A 14,025-nucleotide genomic window follows, 5' to 3' on the forward strand; every position below is an offset into this window, starting at 1 on the left:
AGTAGGCGGGCTGGATCCGGCCCCCGGGCCACATGATTGACACCCCTGGTCTAAAGTCTCAGCTCAGTGTGTGTCCACAGATCCAAGGGTTTGTGGTTCTGTTTGCAGAGGAGCAGTTGTCCCCTCGTCCTCTCGTCTCCTCGCCCCGTCTTCTCCTCGTCTCCTTGACCCCTCGTCCTCTCATCCCTCGTCTCCTCGTCCCCTCATCTCCGTGTCTCTTGTCCCCTTGTCCCTTGTTCCCCCGTCCCCTCTTCTCTTCATCTTCTGTCCCCTTTGTTCCTTGTCTTCTCATCCCCTGTCCCCTCGTCTCCTTATCCTGCCTTCTCCTCGTCCCGTCCCCTCGTCTCCTTGTCCCCTCATCTCCTTGTCTCCTCATCCCCTTGTCCCCTGTCCCCTCGTCTCCTTGTCCCCTCGTCTCCTTGTCCCCTCATCTCCTTGTCCCCTCGTCCCTTGTTTCCTTGTCCCCTGTCCCCTCGTCTCCTAGCTCCTTACCTTTGCCCTTTGGACGTGTCCTTTCTGAGTCTAAATTTAACAACAACATTTGGATCTAAAAATATCAGAGTCAGATTATGAACCTCACACATGTCCAGACCCGGATCATAACCAGACCAGACCCGGATCATAACCAGACCAGACCCGGATCATAACCAGACCAGACCCGGATCATAACCAGACCAGACCAGGATCATAACCAGACCAGACCAGGATCATAACCAGACCAGACCCGGATCATAACCAGACCAGGATCATAACCAGACCAGACCAGGATCATAACCAGACCAGGATCATAACCAGACCAGACCAGGATCATAACCAGACCAGGATCATAACCAGACCAGACCAGGATCATAACCAGGCCAGACCAGGATCATAACCAGACCAGGTCAGAGTGTCCAGTGGGTCCAGACCAGGATCATGGCCCGGTCTAAGGGTCCAGTGGGTCCAGACCAGGATCATGGCCCGGTCTGAGGGTCCAGTGGGTCCAGACCAGGTCAGAGGTCTCACTGTGACCCTGACCCGGTCACTCTAAAGTGCATCACACTGCACTGGCCCAGTATCAAACACAGGGGAACACTGTGTCAAACTCAAGGCCCGAGGACCAAATGTGGCCGGCCACATCATTTTATGTGGCCCTCGACAGGGTAAATTAAAAGGTACGATGTCTTAAAATCTCAGGAGATAAACAGTTACACAGTCATATTTTTACATCTAGGCAAATGCATATACAATATTTGTAGCTTGAGTAAGAAATAAACACAGAAACAGTTAATGAACAAGTTAAAAATGTGTTAGATTTTACACCTGCTCCTTTGAGAGCAGCCATTTTGTTAATGTGGCCCTTGTATCTGACACCGCAGACCTGTCATGATGAGATCAGTATTTGGATGATGACGGTGAGGATTCACACTGAGGTCAAGACGGTCAAAGGTCAAAGAGCACATTCACACTTCTGTTTCAGTCTCCAAACATCGCAGTAAATATCGCACCGTGACACGATGGTATTTGTCACGTGACTCTTCAAACGTAGTTATAATCAGTGCTTCGGTTGAAATGACCTGAAGTTCAAAGCAGAGGACTTGGACTCGATTTGGACTGGTCTGTCTGTGACCTGGGACTTGACTCGGACCTGAGGCCAAACACTTGACTCGGTTCCGCCTCTGTTTCATAAATACTTTTAAAATATTCTTTCTGCGGGTCAAACGTGGATTATAAAAACTAATGTTCCGCAGAAACTCCCGGTCCTTGAACGCACCAAACCATCCGCCCCCTGACGTCACAGCCCTCCCGCTCTGTGATTGGCCGCTCGGCTCCTGCTCGACCTCTGATTGGCTCAGAACAGCTCCGGGTGTCCGCTGCTGTGAAGTCACCTTGCCCCGGCTGCAGCTGCTCTTCTCGGGGTGAAACCTGCTCCATCCCCCGGGTTCTGCTCCGCACCGAGCCCCGCACCGAACCGAGCTTTGGGTCGGACCCTCCGCAGCCCCGCGCCCCCGCACACACGCCGCCATGGCCGACACCAAGCCCAAGACCTCCCCCAAAGCCATTAAGTTCCTGTTCGGGGGACTGGCCGGGTAAGCGCCGCTGCTAGCTCCGTGTTAGCTCCCCGTTAGCTCCCCGTTAGCTCCGAGGCTAAAGCTCCAGCGGTCACGGAGTTTTTAAGGTCAAAAACATCTATTTAAAGCGTCTGTAGAACCTGAAACACCCGGAGAAGAGCGACCAGACCCGGGGTCAAAGAGACACGGGCCTGAGGGGGCACAGACGGGGTAAAACAGCTCTAAAGTGTGCTTAGCCTGGATAATCCAGTCCCAGTCCAGTCCTCTGACACATGTCTTTGTGCATAATTATTGACAGAGGGACGTGTTTGAATGTATTCTGACAGGTGGGACAGGTGGCAGGTGGGACAGGTGGGGCAGGTGGGACAGGCGACAGGTGGAGGACTCGTCTGTTTGTTGTGGTATCTTAACCTGTGACCCTGTGGTTAAAGGGCAAAGGTGAAGTCTTCCCTGAGTCAGAGTCTGTGTCTATAATGTGTTTATCAAAAATACTGGCAGGGCATCTGACACACCTCAAAATGTGGGAGGGAGTAGGACTAAACCAGGACTAAACCAGGACTAAACCTGGACTAAACCTGGACTAAACCTGGACTAAACCTGGACTAAACCTGGACTAAACCAGGACTAAACCTGGACTAAACCTGGACTAAACCAGGTCTTATCCAAGACTAAACCAGGACTAAACCTGGACTGAACCTGGACTGAACCTGGACTAAACCTGGACTGAACCTGGACTGAACCTGGACTGAACCTGGACTGAACCTGGACTAAACCTGGACTAAACCTGGACTAAACCAGGACTAAACCTGGACTAAACCTGGACTAAACCAGGTCTTATCCAAGACTAAACCAGGACTAAACCTGGACTGAACCTGGACTGAACCTGGACTAAACCTGGACTGAACCTGGACTGAACCTGGACTGAACCTGGACTAAACCTGGACTAAACTGGGTCTTATCTGTTCAGTGTAAAGTCCAGTCATGTTGAAATCAGGTTAAATTCCTCTGAGCTCAGGGTCTTTATCCTGTGAGACCCACAGTACCACTGCAGTACTTTAAATACCACAAATACTTCATTCTGCAGTACTTTCATATACTGCAGTACTCCCCTAAAAAGAACACATCCAATCAGACTCATTCAGCAGTAGGATTTTCAGAAGTATCTGTGTACTTTCAGGATGGGAGCCACAGTGTTTGTGCAGTAGTATTTGCAGTAGTATTTGCAGTATTTGAAGTATCTGTGTACTTTCAGGATGGGAGCCACAGTGTTTGTGCAGTAGTATTTGCAGTATTTGAAGTATCTGTGTACTTTCAGGATGGGAGCCACAGTATTCGTTCAGCCTCTGGACCTGGTGAAGAATCGGATGCAGTTGGCCGGACAAGGAACCAAAGCCCGAGAATATAAGACCAGCTTCCACTGTCTGATGTCCATCCTGAAGAACGAGGGGGTCAGAGGGGTTTACACGGGGTAAGAGGGGTCAGAGGGTCCACTGTCTGATGTCCATCCTGAAGAACGAGGGGGTCAGAGGGGGTCTATATGAGGTCAGAGGGGGTCTATATGTGGTCAGAGGGGGTCTATATGTGGTCAGAGGGGGTCTATATGTGGTCAGAGGGGGTCTATATGAGGTCAGAGGGGGTCTATATGTGGTCAGAGGGGGTCTATATGAGGTCAGAGGGGGTCATATGAGGTCAGAGGGGGTCATATGAGGTCAGAGGGGGTCATATGAGGTCAGAGGGGGTCAGATCCTGTGTACCTGTGTCAGTCTCGTTCTCTGTGCTCCTCAGTCTCTCCGCTGGGCTCCTCAGACAGGCCACCTACACCACCACACGCCTCGGCATCTACACCATTCTGTTTGAGAAGATGACCTCTGCCGACGGACGCCCTCCTAACTTCTTTCTCAAGGTTGGACACACGGGGAGGGCATCTGACATAATCTGACGCACGGGGAGGGCATCTGACATAATCTGACGCACGGGGAGGGCATCTGACATAATCTGACGCACGGGGAGGGCATCTGACATAATCTGACACACGGGGAGAGCATTTGACATAATCTGACACACGTGGGTGTGTGGGTGTGTGTCTGTGTGTGTATGTGCCCCTCAGCTCCAGCAGAGGGCGTAGAGAGCCTGGTCTGTGTGTGTGTCTGTGTGTGTCTGTGTGTGTGTGTGTGTGTGTGTGTGTGTGGGTGGGGGGGGGTGGGTGTGTGTGTGTGTGTGGGTGTGTGTGTGTGGGTGTCTGTGGGGAGGTGTCTGTGTGTGTGCGCCTCAGCTCCAGCAGAGGGCGCACTGGTCCAAACATTACTGAGAGTTGAATCCTTTCGGGTCGAGGCTCGTCCTCTTCGTCCTGTCTCTCCTGACGGCTTTGGTGTACTGAGCTGTGTTTCCCCCTGCAGGCGGGCATTGGGATGACGGCGGGAGCCATCGGGGCTTTTGTGGGGACTCCAGCCGAGGTCGCCCTCATCAGGATGACTGCAGACGGACGGTGAGACCTGGTTTAGTCCTGGTTTAGTCCTCTTTAGTCCTCTTTAGTCCTGTTTAGTCCTGGTTTAGTCCTGGTTTAGTCCTGGTTTAGTCCTGGTTTAGTCCTGGTTTAGTCCTGGTTTAGTCCTCTTTAGTCCTGTTTCTGTTTAGTCCTGTTTAGTCCTCTTTAGTCCTGTTTTAGTCCTCTTTAGTCCTGTTTCTGTTTAGTCCTCTTTAGTCCTCTTTAGTCCTGTTTCTGTTTAGTCCTGTTTAGTCCTCTTTAGTCCTCTTTAGTCCTGTGCACACTCCTCTTCACTTCCTGTCTCAGGCTCAGTCCATACGTTGAGTTTCTTAGTGAATATTCATGATTATGTAAATGAGATGTAAATGAAGGTGGTGTTTGTGGACGTCTGCTCCGGCTCAGTTCTCGTTTAATAATTGTTTGAGAGTCTGTCTTGACTCTTAGTTCACGTCTTCTAAAAGTGGAAGTTTTTAAAATAAAACGTTCATGAATCAGGCCCGTGGAGCGGCGCTCCAAACTGAGGCCAGAGAAGTGTTGGTCTGTAAATGACGGTGACCAATGAGAGCCTCACATGAGTCAGATGCTCACAGATTATAATAAAAATATAAAACACACACAGAGTGTGGACAGGAAACAGGTCTAATAAGAGCTGTGTCCACAGGCTCCCCCTGCAGGAGAGGAGAGGTTACACAAACGTCTTTAACGCTTTGGCTCGAATCACCCGAGAAGAAGGAGTCACCACCATGTGGAGGGTGAGTGTGTGTTCATGTGTATGTGTGTGTTTAAGAGTGTATGTATGTACATATACGCACATGTGTGTGTGTACATATACACACGTGTGTGTGTTAGACTGTTTATATACACACATACAGATGTGTGTGTGTGTTTAAGAGTGTATGTATATACATATACGCACATGTGTGTGTTAGACTGTTTATATACACACATATAGATGTGTGTGTGTTCATGTGTATGTGTGTGTGTTTAAGAGTGTATGTATATACATATACGCACATGTGTGTGTTAGACTGTTTATATACACACATACAGATGTGTGTGTGTTCCAGGGCTGTGTCCCCACGATGGCTCGGGCGCTGGTGGTGAACGCGGCGCAGCTCGCCTCCTACTCTCAGTCCAAACAGGCTCTGCTCGACTCAGGTCAGTCACAGGTCAAAGGTCACGGGTGATTCAGATCAGATTTGTGTTTTAAGAAAAATATTCAAAGTTAACATTTTAAACATGTCGAAAAGAACTGACAAAATCTACCGTGAACTCTGACCTGACACACCTTGAACTCTGACCTGACACACCGTGAACTCTGACCTGACACACCGTGAACTCTGACCTGACGACACCAGTGAACTCTGACCTGACACACCAGTGAACTCTGACCTGACACACCGTGAACTCTGACCTGACGACACCACCATGAACTCTGACCTGACGACACCATGAACTCTGACCTGACACACCGTGAACTCTGACCTGACACACCAGTGAACTCTGACCTGACACACCAGTGAACTCTGACCTGACGACACCAGTGAACTCTGACCTGACGACACCAGTGAACTCTGACCTGACGACACCACCATGAACTCTGACCTGACGACACCACCATGAACTCTGACCTGACGACACCACCATGAACTCTGACCTGACGACACCACCATGAACTCTGACCTGACGACACCAGTGAACTCTGACCTGACGACACCAGTGAACTCTGACCTGACGACACCAGTGAACTCTGACCTGACGACACCATGAACTCTGACCTGACCCATGAGGACATTTCGTTCAAACATACAGACTGCTCCCTGGAGTTTGTCCCTGTGTGTTTCATGTCTGACTCACATTGGGGAGTGACAGTCACTCCAAAAACTGCAGCCTTTGTGATTTGCTAATTGTGCTACACTGGGGTCACACTGGGGTCACACTGGGGTCACAGGTCATGTACTTCCAGGGGGCGCTCAGTGTTGCGCTCCATAGAAAAAACAAACTGCTGATTGTGAGTCTGACGCCCTCTTCTGTCTGTCTCAGGGTACTTCGGCGATGACATCCTGTGCCACTTCTGTGCCAGTATGATCAGCGGCCTCGTCACGACCGCCGCCTCCATGCCCGTGGACATCGTCAAGACCAGGTCTGGACCCAAGCCCGGACCCAAGCCCGGACCCAAACTGGGACCCGGTGTGAGGCCTCTGTGGCCTGGTTTAGACCTGGTTTCAGTCTCAGCTTTAGTCCTGGTTTAGTCCACGTTTAGTCCATGTTTAGTTCTGGCTCAGTTCTGGTTCAGTCAGTCAGTCTAGTCCCAGGTGTCTAGTCCCAGGTGTCTAGTCCCAGGTGTCTAGTCCCAGGTGTCTAGTCCCAGGTGTCTAGTCCCAGGTGTCTAGTCTCAGGTCTCAGGTCTCAGGTCTCAGGTCTCAGGTCTCAGGTCTCAGGTCTCAGGTCTCAGGTCTCTGGTCTCTGGTCTCTGGTCTCTGGTCTCAGGTCTCAGGTCTCTAGTCTCAGGTCTGGTCCATGCTTTAGTCCTGACTCAGATCTAACCCGTCTCTTTGCAGGATCCAAAACATGAAGATGATCGACGGGAAACCAGAGTACAAGAACGGACTGGTGAGTGTGTCCACAGACCCGGTCTAGACCCGGTCTTGACCCGGTCTTGACCCGGTCTTTGTCTCTTGTAGGATGTTCCGGTCTTGACCCGGTCTTTGTCTCTTGTAGGATGTTCTGGTCCGAGTCGTGGGGAAGGAGGGCTTCTTCTCTCTGTGGAAAGGCTTCACTCCGTACTACGCCCGGCTCGGCCCGCACACCGTCCTCACCTTCATCTTCCTCGAGCAAATGAACCGCCTCTACAAGAAATATGTCCTGGACCGCTAGACACGAGTACACAATGTACTACGAACTCTGCTCCAAATACACGACCGACGCGCGACCGACACGCGACCGACACGCGACCGACACGCGACCGACACGCGACCGACACGCGACCGACACGCGACCGACACGCGACCGACACGCGACCGACACGCGACCGACACGCGACCGACACACGGCAGTACTACAAACTCTGCTCCAAATACACGACAGTACTACAAACTCTGCTCCAAATACACGACAGTACTACAAACTCTGCTCCAAATACACGACAGTACTACAAACTCTGCTCCAAATACACGACAGTACTACAAACTCTGCTCCAAATACACGACAGTACTACAAACTCTGCTCCAAATACACGACAGTACTACAAACTCTGCTCCAAATACACGACAGTACTACAAACTCTGCTCCAAATACACGACTGTAGATAAGATTCTGAACATCTGTCACATCTCTGGCCTCAAATGCAGACAGGCCTTTGCCCAGCCTTTTCTCTTACGATATCATGATACTGATACTGATACGATACTATGATCCATAGAACTGACCCACATGTGTAGATATGTGGATGTTCTTTATCTCAAATACACAACAAAGAAGTTCTGTGGTTCAATCCAAACACCGAGACCAAATATGACCAGTTCATTTGACCGTCAGGGTACCATGTGACTGTCAGGGTACCATGTGACCGTCAGGGTACCATGTGACCGTCAGGGTACCATGTGACCGTCAGGGTACCATGTGACCGTCGGGATACTATTTTATCCTGATCGTCAGGATATCGACTGAATCGATATTTGGAGTGTTATCTGATCCAGCACATTCTTCAGGTGCATCTCACTACAAGAACCTCTGAGAACCTCTGTCCACAACAACACACCACACAGCAGGTCTGGACTCTGGTCTGGACTCTGGTCTGGACTCTGGTCTGGACTCTGGTCTGGACTCTGGTCTGGACTCTGGTCTGGACTCTTTGAGCACAGTAGACTTCGGCCAAAGCGGCAGGTGGTGGTGGTTCATGAACATCAGAAGTATCGGCCAATCTGAGCAGAGAATGAGCAGTAAGCCCCACCTTAAAGCGTCAGACAACCAATCAGACGCAAAGGGATGAACAAGCACTTTTTAATTTCAAGCACTTGGTTATTATTGAAAGTGACCAACGGAAAGACCTGGTTTAGACCTGGTTTAGACCTGGTTTAGACCTGGTTTAGACCTGGTTTAGACCTGGTTTAGACCTGGTTTAGACCTGGTTTAGACCTGGTTTAGACCTGGTTTAGACCTGGTTTAGTCCTGGTTTAGACCTGGTTTAGACCTGGTTTAGACCTGGTTTAGACCTGGTTTAGACCTGGTTTAGACCTGGTTTAGACCTGGTTTAGACCTGGTTTAGACCTGGTTTAGTTCTGTGTAGTATTTTAATATAAAATGTAAATACTGTGTTATTAGTGAAACTGTGAATGAAACCAGGCCCTGCGTCTGATTGGTGGAACATGCGGGTGCACTGCTCAGGCTGCTCTCTGATTGGCTAAGCCCTCCTCCTGCTGTGCTCTGATTGGCTCGTTAAACTGCCACATTTCTGTTCTGAAAATGTACAGTGTTTCTGTTGCGAATAAATCATTAAAGAAGTACTCAGTCTTATATAGTTTCCACGTTTCTGTACTACAAGAACTACTACTACAAGAACTACTAATACTGCAAGTAATGCTAATACTACTATTACTACAAATACTGTCACTGCACAAGTACTGTTACGGTAATAGTACTGTCACTGCAGTAATATTACTGCAGTAGTACTGCATCTGGCCTGTCTGGGTGTTTTCATCAGGAGGAAGTCGTAAACAGGAAGTGTTACCAACACCCTGAATGTGTGAAAAAGTACAAGACTGTACAGCAAAGAACTACTACTGCTACTATAGCAAAATACTACTACTGTACAGCAAAATACTGTGTATTTCTAATATGGAACAGTTTAACCCAAATGACATCAAATACAGCCATGTATTTAAGTAACTGTACTCCGAGTACATGGACATGAGTATTCTGAACATGTTTTGAGTTACAGCTCAACACTGACTGCTACGAGAAAGTCCTGGTTTAGACCTGATTCAGGCTTGGTTCAGTCCTGGTTTAGACCTGGTTTAGTCCTGGTTTAGACCTGGTTTATTCCTGGTTTAGTTTTGGGTTAGACCTGGTTTACTCCTGGTTTAGTCCTGGTTTAGATCTGGTTCAGTCCTGGTTTAGACCTGGTTCAGTCTTGGTTTAGTCCTGGTTCAGTCCTGGTTTAGACCTGGTTTAGTTTTGGGTTAGACCTGGTTTAGTCCCGGTTTAGTCCCGGTTTAGTCCTGGTTTAGACCTGGTTTAGACCCGGTTTAGTCCTGGTTTAGATCTTTGAACAGTGGATTTGTTTGAACCTGTTTGGTTCCGCCTTTTCCTGCCGCTGACAGGAAGTGCTCACAGATGAACTAATGCCCTTTTAAGGAAACAGGAAGTGAGAGAGTGCTGACCTTATAAGGAGATGAGCCGAGGCAAAGGCCCTGTACTACTACAACTACTACTACTACTGCAATTACTACTACTGCAACTACTGCTACTTTTTTATAGAACTCTGCATCAGCACAAAAAATATATTTTTACAACTCAAATACTGCTGTACTTGTATCAAATACTGCTGCACTTGTATCAAATACTGCTGTACTCATACTACTAGTCCTAATACTATTACTACTACTGCAGTATTTATTACTGTAGTGATAAATACTGCAGTCTTTATTACTGCAGTGATAAATACTGCAGTCTTTATTACTGCAGTGATAAATACTGCAGTATTTATTACTGCACTGATAAATACTGCAGTACTTATTACTGCAGTGATAAATACTGCAGTATTTATTACTGCACTGATAAATACTGCAGTACTTATTACTGCAGTGATAAATACTGCAGTATTTATTACTGCACTGATAAATACTGCAGTACTTATCCTGAGGTGAAAGTGCTCGGTCTCATTTTTCAGTCTCACTTTTGTGTAGCCTGAGGCGTTAGCTCTGTGCTAACGACTGGTCCCAACCCGCTCCACCGCTAACTCTGGAATTCAAGTCCTGGGGTCAGAGGTCAGCCAAGCCCCGCCCCCCAGGTGAATGGACTAAACCGGGACTAAACTAGGACTAAACTGGGACTAAACCGGGACTAAACTGGGACTAAACCGGGACTAAACTGGGACTAAACCGGGACTAAACCAGGACTAAACTGGGACTAAACTAGGACTAAACTGGGTCTAAACCAGGACTAATCTAGGACTAAACCGGGTCTAAACCGGGACTAAACCAGGTCTAAACTGGATCTAAACCAGGTCTAAACCAGGACTAAATCAGGACTCACCACACACATCTGCATCACTCCGCTCCACGACAGTATTCGTTCAGGTAAACACACTCACCTGAAGGATTATGATGAACACCAGACTAAGTGAGATCTGGAGACTGTGGGGCCAGTGTAGTTCAGTGAACTCAGTGTCATGTTCAAGAAAACAATTTGAAATTATCTGAGCTTTATGACATGGAGCATTATCCTGCTGGACGTAGAGGAGGAGGACGGCACATGGTGGTCATGAAGGGATGGACATGGTCAGAAACAATGTCCAGGTCGCCCGTGGCATTTAAACGATGCCCAAGTGGCACTAAGGGACCTAAAGTGTGCCAAGAAAACATCCCCCACACCATTACACCACCACCACCACCTGCACAGTGGAACAAGGCCTGATGGATCCATGTTCTCATTCTGTTTACGACAAATTCTGACTCTACCATTTGAAAGTCTCAACAGAAATCCAGACTCATCAGACCAGGCGACAGTTTTCCAGTCTTCAACTGTCCAATTTTGTTGAGCTCGTGCAAATTGTAGCCTCTTTTTCCTATTTGTGGTGGAGATGAGTGGTGCCCGGTGGAGTCTTCTGCTGTTGTAGCCCATCCGCCTCAAGGTTGTGTGTGTTGTGGCTTCACAAATGCTTTGCTGCATCCTCGGTTGTAACGAGTGGTTATTTCAGTCAACGTTGCTCTTCTATCAGCTTGAATCACTCGGCCCATTCTCCTCTGACCTCCTCGCCCACAGGACTGCCACATACTGGATGTTTTCCCCTTTTCACTCTATTCTTTGTAAACCCTAGAAATGGTTGTGCGTGAAAATCCCAGTAACTGAGCAGATTGTGAAATACTCAGACCGTCTGGCACCAACAGCCAGGCCACGCTCCAAATGTCTTAAATCACTTTTCTGTCTCATTCTGACATTCAGTTTGGAGTTTGGAGATTGACCAGGACCACGCCCCTAAATGAAGCATCTGCCCTGTGATTGGTCGATTAGATAATTACATTAAGGAGAAACTGAACAGGTCCTAATGATCCTTTAGGTGAGTGTGTGCACACGGTGAGAGATTAGACCTCTGTGCATCAGATGCCCTCCCACATGTCGCGTTGTGTCGGATGCCCTCCCACATGTCGCGTTGTGTCGGATGCCCTCCCACATGTCGCGTTGTGTCAGATGCCCTCCCACATGTCGCGTTGTGTCAGATGCCCTCCCACATGTCGCGTTGTGTCGGATGCCCTCCCACATGTCGCGTTGTGTCGGATGCCCTCCCACATGTCGCGTTGTGTCAGATGCCCTCCCACATGTCGTGTTGTGTCAGATGCCCTCCCACATGTCGTGTTGTGGTTGGAGAAAAACAGAATTGATCAGGGAAAAAAAAAACATTTATAAAACACCAGAGAGTTTTGTTTTTTCTGCAGAGGCTCCAGATTCCAGAGCAGGTCTAAACCTGTTCCACTGTTCATAATGTACTATAGACCTTCAGTCCAGGTTTAGTCCAGGTTTAGTCCAGGTTTAGTCCAGGTTTAGTCCAGGTTTAGTCCAGGTTTAGTCCAGGTTTAGTCCAGGTTTAGTCCAGGTTCAGTCCAGGTTCAGTCCAGGTTCAGTCCAGGTTTAGTCCAGGTTCAGTCCTGGTTCAGTCCTGGTTTAGTCCAGACTCAGTCCTGGTTTAGTCCTGTTCAGTCCAGGTTTAGTCCAGGTTCAGTCCAGGTTCAGTCCTGGTTCAGTCCAGGTTCAGTCCAGGTTCAGTCCAGGTTCAGTCCAGGTTCAGTCCAGGTTCAGTCCTGGTTTAGTCCTGGTTCAGTCCAGGTTTAGTCCAGGTTCAGTCCAGGTTCAGTCCAGGTTCAGTCCAGGTTCAGTCCTGGTTCAGTCCAGGTTCAGTCCTGGTTTAGTCCAGGTTTAGTCCTGGTTTAGTCCTGGTTTAGTCCAGGCTCAGTCCAGGTTCAGTCCAGGTTCAGTCCTGGTTCAGTCCAGGTTCAGTCCTGGTTTAGTCCAGGTTTAGTCCTGGTTCAGTCCAGGTCTAGTCCAGGTTTAGTCCAGGTCTAGTCCAGGTTCAGTCCTGGTTTAGTCCAGGTTTATTCCTGGTTTAGTCCAGGCTCAGTCCAGGTTCAGTCCAGGTTCAGTCCAGGTTCAGTCCTGGTTCAGTCCAGGTTCAGTCCTGGTTTAGTCCAGGTTTAGTCCTGGTTCAGTCCAGGTCTAGTCCAGGTTTAGTCCAGGTCTAGTCCAGGTTCAGTCCTGGTTTAGTCCAGGTTTAGTCCTGGTTTAGTCCAGGCTCAGTCCAGGTTCAGTCCAGGTTCAGTCCTGGTTCAGTCCAGGTTCAGTCCTGGTTTAGTCCAGGTTTAGTCCTGGTTCAGTCCAGGTCTAGTCCAGGTTTAGTCCAGGTTTAGTCCTGGTTTAGTCCAGGTCTGGTGTAGATGTTTCATCTTCATCTTCTTGAGTTCAGTTACAGGAACAACCACAGACCACTTCCTCTGCGTCTGGAGAGGAAGTACTGCAACTACTGCACTACTTCAACAACTACTGCACCAGTACTACTGCCACTGCTGTTACTGCAGCAGTTGTACTACTACACATACTGATGCAGTACTCCACATACCGATGCAGTACTTCACATACTGATGCAGTACTTCTCATACTGATGCAGTACTTCTCATACTGATGCAGTACTTCACATACTGATGCAGTACTTCTCATACTGATGCAGTACTTCTCATACCGATGCAGTACTTCACATACCGATGCAGTACTTCACATACCGATGCAGTACTCCACATACCGATGCAGTACTTCACATACCGATGCAGTACTTCACATACCGATGCAGTACTTCACATACTGATGCAGTACTTCACATACTGATGCAGTACTTCAGACTCACGTTGGGGCTGGTTTCACACAGGAAGAGCAGCCATTTTGTGTCTATGAGTTTTGTGATTTTAAACTCACTGTTGAACCACTATTGTTTCATGATAAAAAGGAGATTCAAGTCAGTGATGTTTGAAAGTACTCTACAGTACTACTCCTACGCTTTCAGCTCTGCCTCCTAGTACTAGTACTGGTAAATACAGGTACTAGTACACAGAAAGTAGAGTAGTGCAGTTTGAGTTTTGCTGCTCTGGTCTTTTCCTTGTATGACTCGCCCAGGCCTGTTGCTCTTCCTGGTTCACTTCCTGGTCTCTGTGGCTCCTCCCCCGTGGCCCCTCCCCCTGAGCAGAGCAGGTTTGGGCGGGCGTAGTCCTGGTCTAGACCTGGTTC

General features: G+C 48.7%; 1 protein-coding gene across 1 annotated transcript; it reads left to right on the forward strand.

The window, feature by feature from the left end:
- The first annotated feature begins 1,841 nt into the window (after window positions 1-1,841).
- slc25a11 (solute carrier family 25 member 11) lies at window positions 1,842-9,051 on the forward strand. The gene is made up of 9 exons (XM_033983883.2): window positions 1,842-2,069; window positions 3,367-3,519; window positions 3,837-3,954; window positions 4,448-4,536; window positions 5,198-5,288; window positions 5,604-5,694; window positions 6,580-6,679; window positions 7,098-7,149; window positions 7,258-9,051. Exons 1-9 carry the CDS (start codon window positions 2,005-2,007, stop codon window positions 7,411-7,413), a joined length of 915 nt encoding a protein of 304 aa, XP_033839774.1. The 5' UTR covers window positions 1,842-2,004; the 3' UTR covers window positions 7,414-9,051.
- Window positions 9,052-14,025: the final 4,974 nt, after the last annotated feature.

This window comes from Periophthalmus magnuspinnatus, chromosome 18, assembly GCF_009829125.3.
Source record: "Periophthalmus magnuspinnatus isolate fPerMag1 chromosome 18, fPerMag1.2.pri, whole genome shotgun sequence".
NCBI lineage: Eukaryota > Metazoa > Chordata > Actinopteri > Gobiiformes > Gobiidae > Periophthalmus > Periophthalmus magnuspinnatus.